At 40.8% G+C, this 19417-nt stretch overlaps 1 protein-coding gene across 1 annotated transcript in view; it reads right to left on the bottom strand.

Annotated features, from left to right (window-relative positions):
* LOC146719118 (protein kinase C-binding protein NELL1-like) overlaps window positions 1-19417 on the bottom strand; it is a 320797-nt gene that overhangs the window by 243457 nt on the left and 57923 nt on the right. The window contains exon 4 of the mRNA XM_085460591.1: window positions 2253-2423. Coding sequence (XP_085316717.1) covers window positions 2253-2423 — 171 coding nt within the window. The remainder of the gene's footprint in view (window positions 1-2252; window positions 2424-19417) is intronic.

Below are 19417 nucleotides of genomic sequence, written 5' to 3' on the forward strand. Positions count from 1 at the left end.
AGCTAATGGGTCTGCTAGTTTGAATAAGTAAATATTCTTAACACGAAGAATATGAAAGGCTCAGTTTGGGTGGATATGAATATGCAATTTTTATTTCGCTTGTTTTGTCAACGCAGATTTACTTCCTGACTATTATTCTTTGTCTAAGTTTGTGTGGCATTGAGTTAATTTGTATTATTATTCTAAACAAACATGAAATATAACTGTACCTTTGTGATGAAAACTATCCTGTATATAAATCAATACAGTGTTTAGATTTATAGACAGCTTTGTCTGATTGGTCATTCATTGATACTAAATTTTTATCAAAAAAACAAACAAACATACAATTTCAAGCTTTATCAATGCACACTTACAGATAAAAATATTGAATAATGTCACAGATAAAAGTCAGTGACATGAAAGTAGATGTACAGTAGATTTTGTGGGTTATCGTTAGTTTTTTTGTTTTTGGTTTATTGCATAAACCTTTTGGTTTCTTGTATTTACCCAGCACTGGTGATTTAAAATTATCTGCCCCAAAGACGCACAGGCAATTGCACTTGTAGATGAAAGTCAAATTTAGCGTATTGTAGAAAAGGCCGAATTAACAGTTGTTCTGTTTTTGTTGTTTGACACTTTGACAGAGCCACAACTAGGTTTCACCGTGTATTCTGAGATTACGGTGGGAGAGGAGCTGATGGTGACACTTGGGGCAGCTGGGAAAAACATCCCCTTGTTAGAGCATCACAACGGACTAAAGTGCGGTGTTGTTGCTCAGATGAAAGACATCATGAGCTGTGATTGCTACTTTAAAGACATTCTGAAAACTGAGTGGCATGTGGCTTTAGCTGGCATTGCTGCAGATGACAGTGAATTCAGATGACCAAACAAAGGTAAGAGCTGAAAGTGTCTGCTGATGAGGTGGTGAACCTGACCCAGACACATGGAGTAAGTGGCTTGGTAAGCATGTTGACATTCACACTCTTTCTTGCCTTGACATTACAGTTCTAAATATAGGCCTTCAAATTCCTTGCATGTCTTGGTAAATGAGAAAAAGGGCATCAGTGCAAAGTTAATGTTTGTATTGCTGAATGACCTGATTAAGTACATACATATATATCAGATTTTCAGAAAACTTGATCTCTGGCCTTGACCTTGAGGTCGGGATCACTGAAATTTTTACTCATTTAAGATGTTTGGCAGATGCACCTGTGCTATGAATTTCAGCATCCTACATAACCTTGTTCTCAAGTTATCACATTCACAAACTTGGGTGTCCACACTGCCCACCCGCCACCCTGGCAGGATGCCCATCAGCCTTTCACAGCTGAGGGGGTAAAAAAGCATTAGTGACTAGACTCTGTAAAAATGAGTAGGATTTAGACACAGTCACAGGCACTTGCTCAGACAGTTACGCTAAGTATCAGGCTTCACTTTTATACCACACGCAGCCACAAGCTAATGACTAATAGCACCAAACCAACCCATTCAATTTCACTGTATTAATTACATCAGCCCTGCTCAAAATAACAGCATAAGCAAAACGTTTTGATTCAAATTATGTTTTGATCTTTTTCTATCCAATAACACTCTGATGCCCTCCTTCATCTTCACCAGACTATCATCAGAGAGACAGCCACTGCAGTGATAATTAATTGACAAACCACCAGCCTGATGGGTATAATAGGCATCTGGGAAAAATCAATATTAGAGCGCAATCCTCGCGTGCATCGTACCGTCTTTCATCCTCAAGTGGTGACAGAGCATTACCTCCACTCAAATTTAGCCTGCTTGTTCTGTCTAGCAACTGTATTTAAAAAAAGGACAAGTGATGCCTTCATGGGTCTCAGGAGAGAATGTGAGGGCTGAGAAAGACTGTCACAACTGAAGTGCGTGTTTACAGATCAGCCTCGAGTATTCTCTTTAGATAAGGGTATTCACTGGCCAATCAATGTGGCGATTATATCATCGGTACCTTCCACTTCATTAAACAACGGTGTGAGCTGAAGACACATCCTATACAGAGACACACAGGATGTTATATCAGTATACAGCCTTTCTCTTCGTTAGTCTGTCCTTGAATGTTTTACTGTCAGCCATGCTAACACCCTGCTCTCCACAAGGAGAATGCACTGAACAAATATTTACCCTGATAAACACAGGCAGCTCATTAGACATGTCACTTCAAAGGAGCATGGGAAAAATTACTCAGCACAGTCTCTTGTGACAGAGATGTGAAGGTGCTCAAGAGCGGTATGTGTGTGTGTTACCTGTTACAGTCAACGTGCAGAAGCAGGTGGGAGGCACTGATGGTAAGGGCGATCTTGTGCCACTGGCCATCAGCGAGGCGGTAGGGGAAGGATTCAGAACGTGGCTTGCCTTTGAAGCGGTAGTGATAGCGGATCTCCTCTCTCACCCCGCTGCTTTCCAGCTCGAAGTAGCTGCAGGGGGAGAAGTCACAGGTCACAGATGCTCAGTTTCCTGAACAAAGGAAGGGGAAACTCAAAGAAAACACATTATGTGTACGAGGTTTTATCCAAAAGCAGGTTGGAAGATTTTTAAACCCCCACGGACTGCCATTTGGCTTTTTCTACCTTTAAAACCCGGAGAGCAGCCAAATGGCTTTTAGCTAAGCTTTAGCTTCAGCCAAGTGGAAGCTAAATTGGCTAGTCATTCATATGTAAATTGGGTTGTTATCTGGGAATTCTGGAGGGAGGGGAGTGGGGGTGTGTGATTGAGGGCGTGGGGGAGCTGCTAAAAGCTGTGCACTTCCTTTTGTGTTTCATCTTGATGCATTCTCAATCGTCCAGGGAAATAAATCTCCAAAAGTCACCAACTTGGAGTGTTTCAGTTTGCCATCTTAGGGAGAAATCAACACACATGGGTGTATGTCCTTTGTTGCTGAGATTTATTGATAAAAACAGTACAAAAAACCATGTCAATCATGTTATAAAACACGGCGACTGGCCAGCGCCGTGTTCCTTTGCGGACAGTGTACTCCCGAACCATCTGGTCCATCACATCCACGCCACACTTTGTTTTGTTGTAAAGGGAGACAGTGTTTGGCTTCCTTTTGGTGGTGTTATCAGTCTGAACCACGCTGTGCATGCTGCTAAGAACATAGACTGTCTTCTTCCGTTTGGCCGCATACGCCGTCAGCGTGGCAGCAGAGGTTGAAAACACCTAAGAAATAAGATAAATTGTTATTTCCATAGCCCTTTTACACACAATGAAACACATAAACATAGAACCACAAAAGACCTGTAACATACCTGAGTGGTGAATTCATTGCGATCTGTCTGTCTAGTGGATTGAGGAATTTCCCTGCGAATCCTGTTGACTGTGCCGAGGATGGTGGTTTTCCGTCTAAGAAGTTTTTGTGCAAGTGAAAGCGTGGTGAAAAAATTATCCGTGGTAACATTTCTGCCCTTGTCTAGGAATGGTTCCATCAGCCTCATTACTACATTTTCAGAAAGTCTCTCCCCAGTGGGACGATTGGGGTCCTTGCCAAGATATGGGAAGACATTGCAAATGTACTTGGATTTTAGGTCGCAAGCCACCCAAAACTTGATCCCAAACTTGTCAGGTTTACTTGCAATATACTGCAGGAAACAGCACCGAGTCTTTGATGGGAAAAGCTGTTCATCAACGGTGATATGTAGACCAGGGTTGTAGCACGTGATGCTGTTGGTGACAAATGATCCCCACACACTGGAAATTGCAGCAAACTTGTCAGTCTTTGCTCGATCACAGCGGGTGGACTTGTCATCAAAGCGTAGGTGTTGCATGATGTTTTGGAAGCGGTTTCGTGCCATAGTTCCAATTATCTGTGGGTTTCCCAGGTTTGCTGACCAGCAGTCATTTACAGATGGAACCCTGTAAACCCCCCGCAAGATCACAATTGCAATAAGGATGAAAATGATAAGAATGATATTTCCTTTTTGGTTTTGGAGAAAGTGTTACGATAAGACTTGAGAATACATAGCAACAGAAAAGGTAGATGGAGAGTGGCTCCAATGCAAATATGGCTGGATCACTATCTATTCCAGGGAAATGAGTATGCGACCCAAATATGGCTCTATCAGGCACCAGAACACAGGTGTCTGTGTCTTCCTATCTTAAAGTCTCAGAACTTTCTGAACTGTAGAGAAGGAAATTTATCCATCACCCTGCTCAGTACATAGCAACTCACAACTCACAGCAAAAATACCCCCAAGTGAGTAATTGTGCACTGTAAAAGTCTCAGTTTTCTCTTGCCCAGACCATAACATATACCCAGGGTTTAAAACTAAAACTGGGTCAGCAACAAATTCTAAATTTTGGTGTTTCCGAAATGGCAGAGGAGAGTGGACCTTGGGCTGAAATGCGGCTGAAAGATGAACAGATTGCTCAAACAAAGATTGGGGGGGGCTTTCTCTCTCAGTTTTACCTACTACCCTCACTTTACAGTGTGACTGCAGGCGTTTAACTTTAGCTCTTCCCTGCACCATGTGTGCTCTACTCTCCACCCTCATCAGGCACGCTAAATTAAGAGCCAACCAGGCACAAACAGCAGCAGCAGCCCAAGAGCCGCAGGCAACAAGTCGTGACATTTCAGCTTCCCTGCGGCTGAAAGTGACCCCAGCTCTGGAACCTCTGGCCTTAAGCACACATACACATTCACACACAGAAGGTACACCACATCTGGCAAACACAGCTCTCTAATATATAACCAAACATAGCCCAGAATGTCACCTATCCCAATATATTCAGAAGCAAAAAAACCAACCCAAAAAACACAGACTCACACAGGGATCAAGCCAATTCAATACCAAAGCTCGACAGCTCTCATGCATATTTATGAAAAGGGAGAGTGGACCTACTCCACAGAATATCAATCGGAATTATAGGACAGGAAGAGCTCAGAAGAACTTGACAAAAAAAAGAAAAAGTGTGCACACATACTGTAACTATGTAGGTGCAGTGGGTCAAAGTTGAACTGAGAAGTCAATCTATAAACTGAAGAACGCTTAAAAGATTACACTCCTGTATAGCTTTAAGGAAGACTGACGCTGCCACCCACATGCAAAGGAGCTTCATGAATGTGTTTTTCTTTTAATGATGTCATTTTGAATCCAAATGACATGCATTTATTTGGTATTAACCAAGGCTACATTATCATATCATAAACAAAGTTATGAGAGTTTACACAGGGTTTCAGATTGGCTGTTGCGTGAGTATTGTAATTAAGTAATGAATTGTTTGGCATCAAAAACCCTAATCTTTCTCCCAACACCAACCAAAACCTCAGGTTAATGAAAATGGACTGGCTCTTATATAGTGCTTTTCTGCTATACAACCTGTCTCATTCACCAGTGCATTTATATAAGCACGTTTTTCTATGTCTGAGTGCTACCTAACATTTACACACCTTCACACTCTGTTGAATGCATCGGCAGCAACTTTGGGTTCAGTATCTTGCCAAAGGACAACTCAGACCTGCCAAAGATCAAACCAACAATCTTTTATTAACCTGCTTCACCTCCTGAGCCGAAGCCACCCTATAATGTTAGGTTGTAATAACAAATGCATCTCAATAAATGTACAAATAAATGAACTAAGTCACTGAAACTTAGCAAGCAGGTCTGGCCCAGATCTGGTATCAAGCCGGCACTGCTGGTTGATTTCTGGTATGATAAGACGTATGTCATTCAGATATGGGCCAGGCCTGGGATAGATGGCACTGTCTACGTGATGGCATGCAATATCTGGCTCGATTGTGGTCTGGTTTATGTGGCCCAGGCCCATAGAAAACAGGTCTGGCCCGGATCTGGCATCAAGCTGGCACTTCTGACTGACCGGTATCATGGCAGAGTGTATGTCAACCAGATGTGGGCTAGGTCTGGCAATGATGGCACTATTTGTGTCCCTATTTTTCTATTTTAGTTAGATGACCCAAATGCCATTTGCAATACTATACTGCTATAGTAGCCAACGTTTCAAATGCAGGTTTGACAGGTTTGTGAGTGTACACTTTAACCAAAACCTAGTGACGGTTTACTCCTCTTTGCTGGTGGGCGGCTGTAGCTCAGGCGGTAGAGCAGGTCACCTACTGATCGGAAGGTTGGAGGTTCAATCCCTGGCTTCTCTTGCATGTCAAGAGTGTGAATGTAGTCAGGAAGCACTCAGTTTAGAGAAAGTGTGTGATTGGGAGAATATGGCATGTTGTATAGAGCTCTGAGTAATAAGGGGGAAAGGAAGTGCGCTATAAAATAATCAGTCCATTCACTATCCGAACAGCGTTCTGTCATCTTACTTTTGCACTATTATGTTCCGGCACATGTTGCTATTACATGGCTTGATTAAGGTACACATTAAGCTGACATCTGGGCCAGCAGTGTGTTTGCAACTGGTCCGTGGCTGCACACAACTTACACATGGCCCACATACCGCAAAGAATGATGCCCTTTTGGTTCAAATTATTTAAATGTCTTATCTTAGAAGTTCCAAACAAATAGAGTACCTTTGTTAAGTTGAATGAAACATTTGAACTGCTGCAACAAAACAAGAAGACAAAGGAAAGGAGATGGTGATGATCAGTACATGCTATCTTAGGGTTCAGTTCAAACCTCTTCCACACTGCTAATGATGGCCCATCAACCCCCCACACAGCAGGCTGAGTTAGTGCTAAAACAATTATCATGCAGTAATTTAACAGGCATCATGAGGAAATGTTTTTCTACAACATTAAATTGCATTTCCACACTTCAAGTAGAGACGGCTTCATTACAAACATGTGTGCATGTTTAAGAGAAAGGGTAGGGTGCGACTGGAAGGTTGACTTTGTACAGCGTGTCACCTTTTGTGGAATTAAATGAATACATCACTCTAGGCCTACGACGGGCACCAGCCTGACAGCCCGTCTCCATCATGCTGCAGGACACGGAGCCACTGATACTTGTCAGCTGGAGAAGAATCATTTGCATTGAACGAGGAGCAAAAAGAGAATGAGAGTGCTCCAGCTTCGCCTCTTTCACTGATGGAAGCCTCTTCTGGGCTTCAAGAGGCCTGAAATTTCTGAACGAGCAGAAATCCTGATTTGACTCATGAAATAATCATCAAAGGCATTAACTCCACTTCACAGCGAGCATTTATTTTATGAAGCATTTAGTTGTAGCTATTGTATTCTTGCATTACAGCATATTTAATGAAGGAGAATAATCTATTGGCAGGCAGTCCATTTGTTATGAGCAGCGCAGGCTGACAGCTAATAAAAATGACATATCTGTTTTGGTGCTCTCTGTACAAAATATAAAAAATGAGCCTTATCACCATTTAAATGCTTTCTTTTCATTGCTGATCCTTTAATAACCACCATTGTACAAAGCCACTTTTTTTTTTTTAACTAATAGAAACTGCTGTGCTCAAACAGACGCCTAATGTGAGTATGCATAGCTTTCAGGGGAAAAAAGTGTTTGCATATCAAACAAAAGTGAAAGCTCGTTGGCAGGAATAGAGGGAGGCTTGTTTTTATTAGAATAAGTTTAGAGTTGATAGTAAAATATTAGACATTACAAATCCTCCATTTTCGGAACCTAAATAAGTTGCAGGGAAAAATTAACTTCATGAAACAATTAAAATTTGTTAAGATACTAAAGGGCAAGGCTTAAAACAATCCCAAACTTTGCTTTATAAATTAAAAAAAAACAAGTACATGCCATGATTGAATAGCTAATAGAGGTACTTTTAGCAGTACTAGCTCAAGTCATTGTTTTCTATATTAGTTTATCAGTTTCTCACATCATTCTGGAGGATTTTTTTGTATAGCAATGCTTCTGTTATTTAAATCAGGTTAAACTCTGAATTTTGAGGGCTATCGCAATACCTCGATTATTTTCTTTTTCAGCAGTTGTGTTTTAGATACAGAAGAGTTCCTGGTTGACTCAATGAATTAAACCTGAAACCTCAAATTGTTAGCCCACCACCACTGTGCTTTACAGTTGGTATGAGGTGTTTGTGATGATATGCTGTGGATTATGACCAAAATCACCACTTAAGTCCTGGCAACCCTTCCAAAGAACTCATGCGTTTTTAGTGTTTATCTAAATGCACTGTCGTGAACCTTTAACATTAGACACACGAGCTGAGGCTCGCAGAGTCTGTCAAGAAGTGTCTTATCTCCCGAGATATTCAGCCCTGGGAAAATTGTGTATTAACACAAGACAAGCTCCAACTTCTGCTTTTATAGTGGTGTTCACACTTGCTGATGATTAGCTAATCGAGTGCATTCGATTAGCAGCATCTGGCTTTTCTGACCCTCTTTATTTCTATAGCAGTAGGAGTGCACTTAATTTTTCACAGGGACAAAGACTTGTACAAACAAAAACGTGTACTTCCAAGCAGCATTGTCCTGTGAAAATGAAAAAAAAAAAAGCTCTAGGAAAGACATTTCTAATAATTACACTGTAATTCCATAGAAAAAGCTGGAAATTTACCTATTTACAAATCTGTAGAGACATAGAGCAAAATCAACATATTTACCCTAGTAAATATGAGACCGTACACTGATTGACTGCTGAAGCCAAAAACTACACTGCTGAGAGAAAAAGAGACTCAAACAAAGTATTACATTTGCAGACTACAGAGCTAAGGTGGAACAGCCTAGTGTGTGAGATATTTCTCCCTGGGTTTGCAACAAAAACAAAGAGTCCAGTGATCCATTATTAATTTTGAAAAGAAAAATGCTTTGAACCATACACACTACTGCACAGTGAGAATACTATTTTGTTGGGCTCGCATCTCACTGTCAAGAAAGAGGATCCAGTTATCATTCATATATTCTAATGCCCTGGATGTTGAAGGTAGTGTGAAGAGACACACAGATAACATAAAGAAATTATTCTGCACACTGACACATGGCACAAACATTGATTGAAAGTACTCTGATATATTTTTCTCTAGAAATTTCTCATATGCCTTAAGGACTGTAAGTTCAGTCCTTGTACAAGCTCATGGTCATCGTATCTTAAACCTAACACATGACTTGAAATATATCATATAGAGCATATACTGTAAGGGTTTCCCAGTTCTTGTTTGTGGGATCCTGAATTATAATCAGATTTCTTCAACTTCTAAATGTGCAAATTTTCCTTTGCCATGAGCATCACAAACAAAATTTGATTTGCCTCCACTGTGCTACAAACTCCAATCGATTTGATTTTCATATTTATCTGTTAAATGTTGTACCACTTAAAAGTTTGTGGTCACGTAAAAACGTGCTCACATTTGTTGTTTTATACAATTTAACACACTACGTTGTCAATAATAAAGAATAATTATTCAAATCATTAATCATTTATTATCTACACAAGTGTACAGCGGCTACAGTGTTCTAATGGCAAGTTGTATTATGTTGAAAGGAAACGTTTAGGAAAACATATTTTGTGTGTTGGCAGAGTTAGCACGACTCTGGTTCTGATTAAAGAAATTCAAATTCTGCTTCTCAGTATTTAACATTAACGCCAGAATCTGAGACTGATCTGCTGCGTCAGTCTCTGTGGGCACTGTGCATACTGCCCTTTTCATGTAGTATTACCAACTGCCTCTGACCAGAATCAAAAGAGAAGCTGGAAACATTGGTGGCTAAAAGAGCAAGAAGACAACTACATCAGTTTGAATTATATAGCATCATATATCATATGCCCCACTGCTCATCATCTAGCACCTTTATTATATGGTACTCATAAGCAGAGATGGGCAGTGTAATCCGATTACTTTTTTCAGGTAACGAGTAAAGTAAGGGATTACTATTGCAAAAACGGTACTTGGATTATCTTTACTTTCCCGTAGGAACGCTGCGTTACTGCGCTACTAAAACCGTGATTTTTTTGCGAGAATGTCTCATGACAGGGAAGTAAGCAAGTGCGACGGTTGTGACAACAGCTGTGTGCAGATCAACAGTGGATCATCGAGTACTGGAGAGAGTATGAGCGTGCAGCGTTTAAAAAGTGTAGAAGTACTGACCTTACTTTAACCCTTGTGTGGTGTTCGTATTTTTGTTACTCAGCCAGTGTTCATGGGTCTGGTGGACCCGCTAGAGTTTTGGCTTTCCAAATTAACACTATCAAACAATTTTATGTTAAATTACTCAACAGATGTTTACTTCATCCCAATTACAAGCCATATGAACAGCAAACATGGTTAATTTTTTCCCTTTACCTTTATTAGATCACATTTATGAATTAATGTGCTTCTCGTTTTTCTTTTATATAAAATGTTATAAAAAAAATCAGTTATAATCAAGTGGAGTGAGTGGAAAGACACAACACGTTTACACGTGAAGCAATATGTTTCACAACTAAATGGCATCAGCTGCTCATCAATGGTGACATTAGGCCCAGGGTTGTAAAACAGGGGAGGTGGTGCACACACTTATCCCACACTGTCCTGATGGCAGCTAGCTTGTCTCTCTGCCGTCGAGCTGGTCTGTCGTCTCGGTTATCAAAACGGATAATCCTGGAAATTTTGTGGAAGTTTTCCAGAGACATTGATGCACGGAAAGGTTCTTGCCGGTTTCTGCATCCCACAGGCATTCTGTGGATTCCCCTTTGGACCTGAAAACTCCAGCAAGGATAAGAACCCCAAAGTAGGCCTTTGGGGTTCTTAGATGGATTTGGTCCATCTCCTTCCACCTCTCTCCAAAAACACACCTTCCTTCTAGATTACTGCAATCCAGAATAATTTTCTGGATGGAATCTGGGATGAAAAGCTCAAATGAAGACTTGATGTCCTGCACATGAGTAACTGTCAGCCGTGTTGGCCCTGGCTTATCACAGTAGCAGCTCTGCAGGGTGGCTCATTTCTTGGGCAAGAAGACCATTCAATTTCACCAGTTATTGACATCCATATTTCTTCACTTGCTGTCTGGTGGGCTTGTTCTGGTCCTGGAGCTGGCTGCAGATGGGGTACTCGTCTTTGTTTTGTTACTAAATGGTGCTCAACCCATCCTCTTCTTCAAAGTCACTGTCAGACTCAGAAATGTGAAATATTCTGAAACCTCTTTGTCAACATCATCATCAGAAGCCCCTCTCTCTTCCAAAATCAATTGGATGGCCCTCGCAGCAGATAATCTTTTGCCATCTTGATCAGTTGTGATAAAGAACCACACTGGCAAAGTCTTATTTATAGTATTATGCCCCTAATTTGCAGGTGGGACAGGGTATGAGAAAATAAAATTTGGATCCCTCAAGAAAGAGGGTAAAATGTGTGGGAATGTAAGAGCAGACGTGTTGATAGTTGAATTTTCAACAATGTTGCAACTTTGTGCGCGAGCAGGAGGGGAAGAAAACACCATCAGCAGCACCAGAAAGGAGGAAGACAGAGTGTGGGAACACAGGACCTACACTTTCAACACTTTTACTAGACCTGGGTCCAGTGGACCCGAACACCTTGTATGTAATGTAAATGCGTGGGGGGAGGTACAGTATGAGGTCATTGAAAATTTGTTCAGATTCATGTTCTTCACAGAAAATAAGCCAAAGCCAATGAATTTCAGGTTGAAAAAATAATTAATTGTTTAATTTTTCTTTTGAAAAAAAACTGAAAACGGGTCTCACAGACCCGAACACCATACAAGGGTTAAGTTTGATTGCATAAAAAGTGACAAAAACATTAGCATCCATTAGCATTGTGCGTGGGAAGAAAACATCTTTTTACAGCGAAAAAAACCCTAAACTTCCAAGCAAGCTCCGAGTGTGCTACCACGTAATGGGAAATTCACAGAGAAACTGCCGTATCCTTCCACTGACCGCTGCGGCACACCTGCACCAGGGTAAACCTTCGCCTACCCAACTCCTGCTTTACAGGTGAAAATAGAGCAAAAGGACTGCTAGTCTTTGATTTTATTTATTTTCTGCTGTGTTTTACTTCAATCAATAAATCTTTATTTATAAAGCACTTTTCATACAAAAAACTGTAGCACAAAGTGCTTAACATAGTTAAAAGCAGCCCACCCCACCCTCCAACTCACTCCCCACACTCTCATTAACATAAATGATGTGAATACACACATATCTCCCCCCCCACCCACACACACACACACACACACACACACACACACACACACACACACACACACACACACACACACACGCGCACACTTAAAGAGTAAAAATTGGGCTGGGTTCACATGAGCCAAGTGAGGAAACACTATAACAGGGAGCCGTCTGCACCGAGAGCCGGTCACAGACCGCAGCCTCCAGGCTGGGCACACAGCAGGAGGGAGGCAAAGGAGCCCCCCAGTCAGGCTGAGAGGAACCCCAGAGACCCAGCAGCCACGGTCGATCACAGCCCCGGTGCAGAGAGCCCCCTTCGAGGAAACACTGGAGATATGCCACAATAGGCTATATACAGGGTAAAATGATAAAATAAATAAGAATCAAATCAAATCACTTTTATTGTCACATCACATGTGCAGGTACATTGGTACAGCACATGCGAGTGAAATTCTTGTGTGCGAGCTTCACAAACAACAGAGTTGTGCAAACTACAATAACATAAACAGGCAAAATATACGAATGGCTAAATCTGAAACTAATAAATATATATGTACAATATATAATAGTATATGCAAAAAAAAAAAAAATTTCTGGATGTGTATACTAAATGTTTTTCCACGTGTGTGTGTGTATACACATATTTTACAAATTAAATAGAGTCAATAAGTAAAATATATAAAAATATACAGAGTTGAGACATGTGCAAAACAGTGGCATTACTGTACAGTATGGAGTGCATAATGTTGAAGTTCCAGTAGTGAAGCTGAGGTGTCTATGACGTGCTCAGCAGTCTGATGGCCTGATGGAAAAAGCTGTCTCTCAGTCTGCTGGTACGGGACCGGATGCTGCAGAACCTCCTTCCTGAGGGAAGTAGTCTGAACAGTTTATGGCTGGGGTGACTGGAGTCCTTGATGATCCTCCCCGCTTTCCTCAGGCACCGCTTCCTATAGATGTCTTGGAGGGAGGGAAGCTCACCTCCAATTATCAGTTCAGAGCACCGCACTACTTTCTGGAGAGCTTTGCGGTTGTAGGCGGTGCTGTTGCCATACCAGGTGGTGATGCATCCAGTGAGGATGCTCTCAATGGCACAGTGATAGAAGGTCCTGAGGATGCGAGGGCTCATGCCAAATCTTTTCAGTCTCCTGAGAAAGAAGAGGCGCTGCTGCGCCTTCTTCACTGTTTTGTTTATGTGTACTGACCACGTAAGATCCTCAGCCAGATGTACACCAAGGAACCGGAAGCTGCTCACTCTCTCCACAGCAGCGCCGTTGATGGTGATAGGGGTGTGTACTTCTCTGCACCTCCGGAAGTCCACTATCAACTCCTTTGTCTTTGCGACGTTGAGGGTGAGATGGTTGTCTTGACACCAGTGGGTCAGGGCGCTGACCTCCTCCCTGTAAGCCGTCTCATCACCGTTGGTGATAAGACCCACCACTGTAGTGTCGTCCGCAAACTTCACAATGATGTTGGAGTTGTTAGTGGCCGTGCAGTTGTAGGTGTAGAGTGAGTACAGGATAGGGCTCAGTACACACCCCTGTGGAGCACCAGCGTTCAGTGTGATGGGGGATGAGGTGATGCTGCCCAGTCTGACCACTTGGCGTCTGTCAGACAGGAAGCTAAGGATCCAGCTGCAGAGGGAGCTGCTCAGTCCTAGATCCTGCAGTTTCCTGTCCAGCTTCGAGGGAACGATGGTATTGAATGCTGAGCTGTAATCTACAAACAGCATTCTCACATACGTGAGAATGCTGATACAGAACGGGATACAATATAAATATAAATATAAATAGAGTAAGAAGATTAAAAAATGGATAAGAATAAAATCAATAAATATTAGGTAAAGCCTAAATTAATAATAAAATAACAGGATAGAATAAATAAGCATAAAATAAATAAACGCTAAGTAAAAGCTAAATTAAAAAGGTGGGTCTTGAGCCTGTTCTTAAAAACATGTACGTTCTCTGCGGCCCTGAGCTCCTCCGGCAGGCTGTTCCACAGACGAGGGCCATACCACTGAAAAGCTGCCTCTCCGTGAGTATGTGTCCTGACTTTAGGGACAATCAAAAGGCCAGTACCAGAGGACCTCAGGGTCCGCGAGGGTTCATATGGTAAAAGCAGATCTGAGAGATAAGAAGGCCCAAGACCATTAAGACATTTAAAAACCAATAAAAGAACTTTAAAATCGATCCTGAAACACACGGGGAGCCAATGCAGCGATTCTAAAACCGGTGTAATGTGGGCCCGCCCTCTGGTCTTCGTCAGCACACGAGCTCCCGAGTTTTGCAAAAGTTGTAAAGTTGAAATATTCTTCTTAGGAAGACCAGAGAGCAGGGCATTACAGTAATCAATGCGACTGGTAATAAAAGCATGCATCAGCATCTCCGTGTTGGCCCGAGAGAGAATTGGGCGGACTCTGGCTATATTTTTTAGATGATAAAATCCAATTTTGGTTACATGTTTAATATGTGGGATAAAACCAAGCTCAGAGTCAAAAATAACACCCAGGTTTTTCACTTGTAACGAAGGACATAGTGAAAATGCCTCTAATTTAGACAAGAGTTTCTCTCTCTGAGCCTCAGGACCGACGATTAAAACTTCAGTTTTGTCCTGGTTAAGCTGTAAAAAGTTTTCTGCCATCCAAGATCTTATATCTAAAATACAGTTAAAAAGGGCATCCATTGGTCTGGTGTCATCAGGAGACACAGAGATGTACAGCTGCGTGTCATCAGCGTAACTGTGGAAGTTCACTCCATGCCTCCTGATGACACTGCCAAGAGGGAGCATATACAAAATTACAATATTAAAATTAATAAAACTATAAAAGTTTTAAAAATAGACTTTTCCATTTGATTACATTTTGTATGATGGATTATGCAGAAAAAGTAAAATTGGGCTGAAAGATCTATCGCTTTATCACCTATTCAGGTTGTAAATCGTGTTTTTTAAAAGTAACTAAGTAATTAATTACTTTTGAAAATAAGTAATCAGTAAAGTAATTAGTTACTGATTACTTTTTTCAAGTAACTTGACCAACACTGCTCATAAGAGACAAGAAAGTAAGCAGAGTCAGAATCAGAATACTTTAATAATCCCTAAGGAAATTATGTGGTTACAGTTGCTCCAAGATAAATATATTACAAAGTTTACAAAATATAAAAAAAATAGCTCTATACAAATAGCTCAAGAATATTACAGAGGTGAAATTTATATGACTAGCATTTTATTCTAACTTGTAAAACTTTGTTATTTGTTATTTTTACTGTAGAGCATGTGCAAAAGGATGTAACTATTGCAGTGTGTGCAGTGTACTACATGGAGGAGTTATACAGACAGGAATGATTTCCTGTGTCGTTCAGTGGTGCATTTGGGTAATCTCAGTCTCTCACTGAGCGTGCTCCTGTGACCGGCCAGCATGTCATGGAGTAGGTGGGAGGTGTTATCCAGCATTGTCCTTATCTTGGACAACATCTGCCTGCCCAACACCAACTTAAAGGAGTCTAGCTGCATCCGCACCACATTGCTGCCCTTGCGGATCAGTTTGTGATTGCGACCCTCAACCTTGCTGTCCCAGCATACAACAGCATAGAAGATGGCACTAGCCACAACAGACTCGTAAAAAATCCTGAGCATTGGCCGACAGATGTTTAAAGACAGTCACTAACAGGATTTATTATTAATGCAATCAGAATTAGTTCGATTTTTATTTATTTTTTGAAAACTTACTTTCAAGAATGAGTACTCTCCTAAACATTTGACTGGTATGATTTGGCACAGCCATTTAATAATAATATGATTACGCACATTACTACAGCAAAATAATTAGCAAGTTACGTAAATCAAATTTTTTCAAATGCATGAAAAAAAGGTGAAAAAATGTAAATGTCGGTGTGGTTGTTTTCCAGACTATGTTTGGTTGTTAGCAGCTGCCAGACAACCAGCAGAAACTCCAGGATGTCAACGGTTGCAACAATCATAAAGCGTCATATCAGTTTTTGAACTCTTAGCCTAACAAGGCAGCAAATGGACAAATAATTCCTTAAGTGGAAACTGCTGACTTTTGACTGAATAGTCAAAGTGATAAGTGGTGGTATGAGTGTTAATGGGGGATATAACACTTAATACCAGTACAAATTCCTCTAGCATGTTTTTCTATAGTATTATGAGTCTGCTAAGACCAGAGGAGACGGTGGTTCAAACTACTATGTGATAAATAAACAGCCACAGTGGCAGGGTTGCAGGCTGCATCTCCTGAGATGGAGATTGTGGGCTGTAGAAAGTCTCGGAAGTGCTGTGACAGCTGTGGGAGGAAGCTGTTGAGGTGACAAGTGTTCTTTATCAAAATCCAGTGGCATTGTCTGTGGGAGAAAAGTTTTGGAAATGAATGGCTGCCAGAGAGTTCTGGGTTAGCTGTATATCATCCTGCCCTTTTTCTTCACCTCCAGTGTCATGCAGCGATTTCATAGAAGGCAGATGACAGCCAATTATCTGCTATATAGGAAGGTCAGCACTCTGCAGCTTGTCCATAGAACGGGAGGAGAAGGAGGTAAAGCAGATATGACGATGGCAAAGCACTCCGGTGCCTTCTCTACTGACCTGTAAAGTATGACCAGGATTGGTTGCAAGGCGTTGTGCTTCAGTTGTCACAAGAAGGCTATGCTTGATTGGAGATTGTGGATTTAGCAAATGTTGCGATCAGGTCAGAGGGTGGTAGTGGAAAGGTGCACAGCTTGAGGTATATAGATCAATGGGATGTGATGTGAAAGAAGAAATCAATTCTCATTTTCACAGTTTGGAGTGTGTTCAGCATGACATTAATACCAGCCAAGCGCTGTGTGACGCAGGCCACCTCAGGTTTGTTATAATGAGGGTGACGACGATGTCAGGTCTAAACAGTCAACGAATCGTTTGAGTACAGGATGTAGTGGAGCGAATAAAACATAAACAGAGGGGAGCGTCTGCCAAAAATTAAAAATATGCCTCATGAATGGCTGTCCCTGAATTTATTATTAATATTTTGTTTTACTTTGGGCACCAGATTTCTTTGACTCAGCAAATATCGTAGCCCAAGATGTGCCTCTTTCCCTTTCATGGCCCCTGGTGGTACTATGCTATATTGATTCCTCCCACCTCCACCCCCCAGTTTTCTAGTAGTGTTGGAGAAATCAATACAACAAAGTATCAAGATATTTTGCATGGCAATATTTTATCGATATAGGGATATCAAATGTTGTCATCTTATCAAAACTGCTCATACAAATTGAACTTTTTAGTGCTACAATAATATGTACATAAGCTACAGTTATTATAGAAAGAAGGTGGTATTGTAATGCGGCATCTCTGGCGATTCCAATCTTCTTTTGCCACACATAGTCATAGAGACAAACTGCTTCAAACTTCAAACTAATAGCAACCACAGATGTTTCTGGGAAGTTTGAGAGAGACCCCCAATAAGAATGTCTTTTGCTGCTAGAAAGCAGGCAGAGCCACCGCTGTGCTATGTGAGTAATTTGTTTTCCTGAGGGACTCACGCTATCGAGGCTGCTTCCCTGCAGGCTTCTTAGCCAGACAGGGAGCGGCACTGCCCAATGACATGTTTAGTTTTCAAAGGCGGCATCACAGAAATGAGAGCAGCAGCTGAGAAAACCAAATGTTGATCTCAAAACTATCTTGAGAATATAGGAGCTTTGATGTATGACTTAGGTTTGATGCCTTAATGCTCTGCCTGAAAACCACATCATCCAAGTTGAGCATTATTTTCTGGTAAACCTCAGTCACTGCTGTATGAGTGTGCAGTCCTGCCACTATCAGAAACAACACTTCATGTGTGTGCGTGCGTGTCATCATTCTGTCTGTAAACATAATAGCCCGAAATGTTTTTTAATAATTCTGATGAAACTTTGTAGGGGTTCAGAGTGGGGTCATGTTAACAATCCATTAAAATTTGTCTTACGTCCACGAAGGTCTTCAAGGTCAACTTAATGATTTATTGGTCAAAAATGGACAAAAAGCTTTAGAACTTTGAAACTATGATTATTACAAGTTTGCTCTTTGTTAAAAATACATATTAAATAATTAAAATACCATTTGACCTCTGGCTTTATTTAAGGTCAATAAATTCATCTGAAGGTTAAAGTGATAATAATCACTTTTAACACTTTTTGGCTCTTTTTAAATGTACTTTAAGTACTTAGTCTTTTTTTTCCCCCTGTTGGCAGATGTGAAATGCAAAGTGAGGTCAGAAGTCAAATGTAACATGTAGTGTGATATTTAGAATCCCCGCATATCATTCCTAATATGCTTTCAAGACCTACAATGGCAATAACAAACAGTTTAAATAGTTTCATACAGCATTATTATCATTTTGACCTACAGCTTAATCTGCTGGCCTTAAAGGAGAGTACAGAGATCAAATGTGTCATTAAGTATCTTTCTACATGTTGACAAAAAACAAACACACTTATGAGAATCATAGTTTTTAAGTTATTAGGCTTATTGTCAATTTTCAACAAATAAAATGACCTTGAAGACCTTGGTGGATGTAAGCCATGATACCATGATCCCACTACAAAATTTATGAGAAAAACTTTTCAAACTATCATGTTTACAAACTTAATGGCATGCACACACAAACAAATATTTATATTTAAATTATATATTTAATATGGCTTTCAACAGAGCAAACAACAAAAGCCTCCAGTTCAGTGGCATCAACGTGTCTTGTAGAGCAGCGGTCTCAAACCCCCGGGCCACGGCCGGTACCAGTCCATGAGTCGTTTGGTACCAAACCACGAGTGTTGAGGCTCGGGTGTGAAATTTGTGGTTTTCAGGGTTTCATCGTTATTTTTTTTTATTGTTTTTAAAGTTAACTCTGTTTCCCTGGGTCTTTTCCCGTGTGTTATGAATAAAACTTTTTTTTGGTACGGGTACTGGTTTTATTTTGTTGTATTTATCCGCGACACCTTAAAGGCTGGTCCGTGAAAATATTGTCAGACATAAACCGGCCCATGGCGCAAAAAAGGTTGGGGACCGCTGCTGTGGAGAATCACTCACCTTACAATGCTGCCAGGATGAAAGCTTTCAAAGTACGGACAGCTCCATGTATTTTTGATGTATCTCTAGAAGAATTTACTCATCATTAAAGCAAAAGTAACTTCTACATAGCTAGCCTAAACAAAATACCCCATTTAAATGACTCTCTCTGACCTTTACAGTTTACAGCCAGAAGAGTTCTGGTAGTATTATCTTTTATTTTATTTTTTTTCTTTCTTTCGTAATATTATTTTTTTACATTAATGTCATGGCATAACAGTAAAGTTGACCGAGTATTTTTCTGATGTCAGGTAAATCATTCCTACAGTTTAAATGAGTCACTGCTGACAGCCTGTATTGCAGTGGAGAAGAAT

The sequence above is a fragment of the Copadichromis virginalis genome, linkage group LG1 (assembly GCF_057382275.1).
Source record: "Copadichromis virginalis isolate Kocher_CV1m ecotype Utaka linkage group LG1, C_Virginalis_male_GT1.1, whole genome shotgun sequence".
Classification (NCBI taxonomy): Eukaryota; Metazoa; Chordata; class Actinopteri; order Cichliformes; family Cichlidae; genus Copadichromis; species Copadichromis virginalis.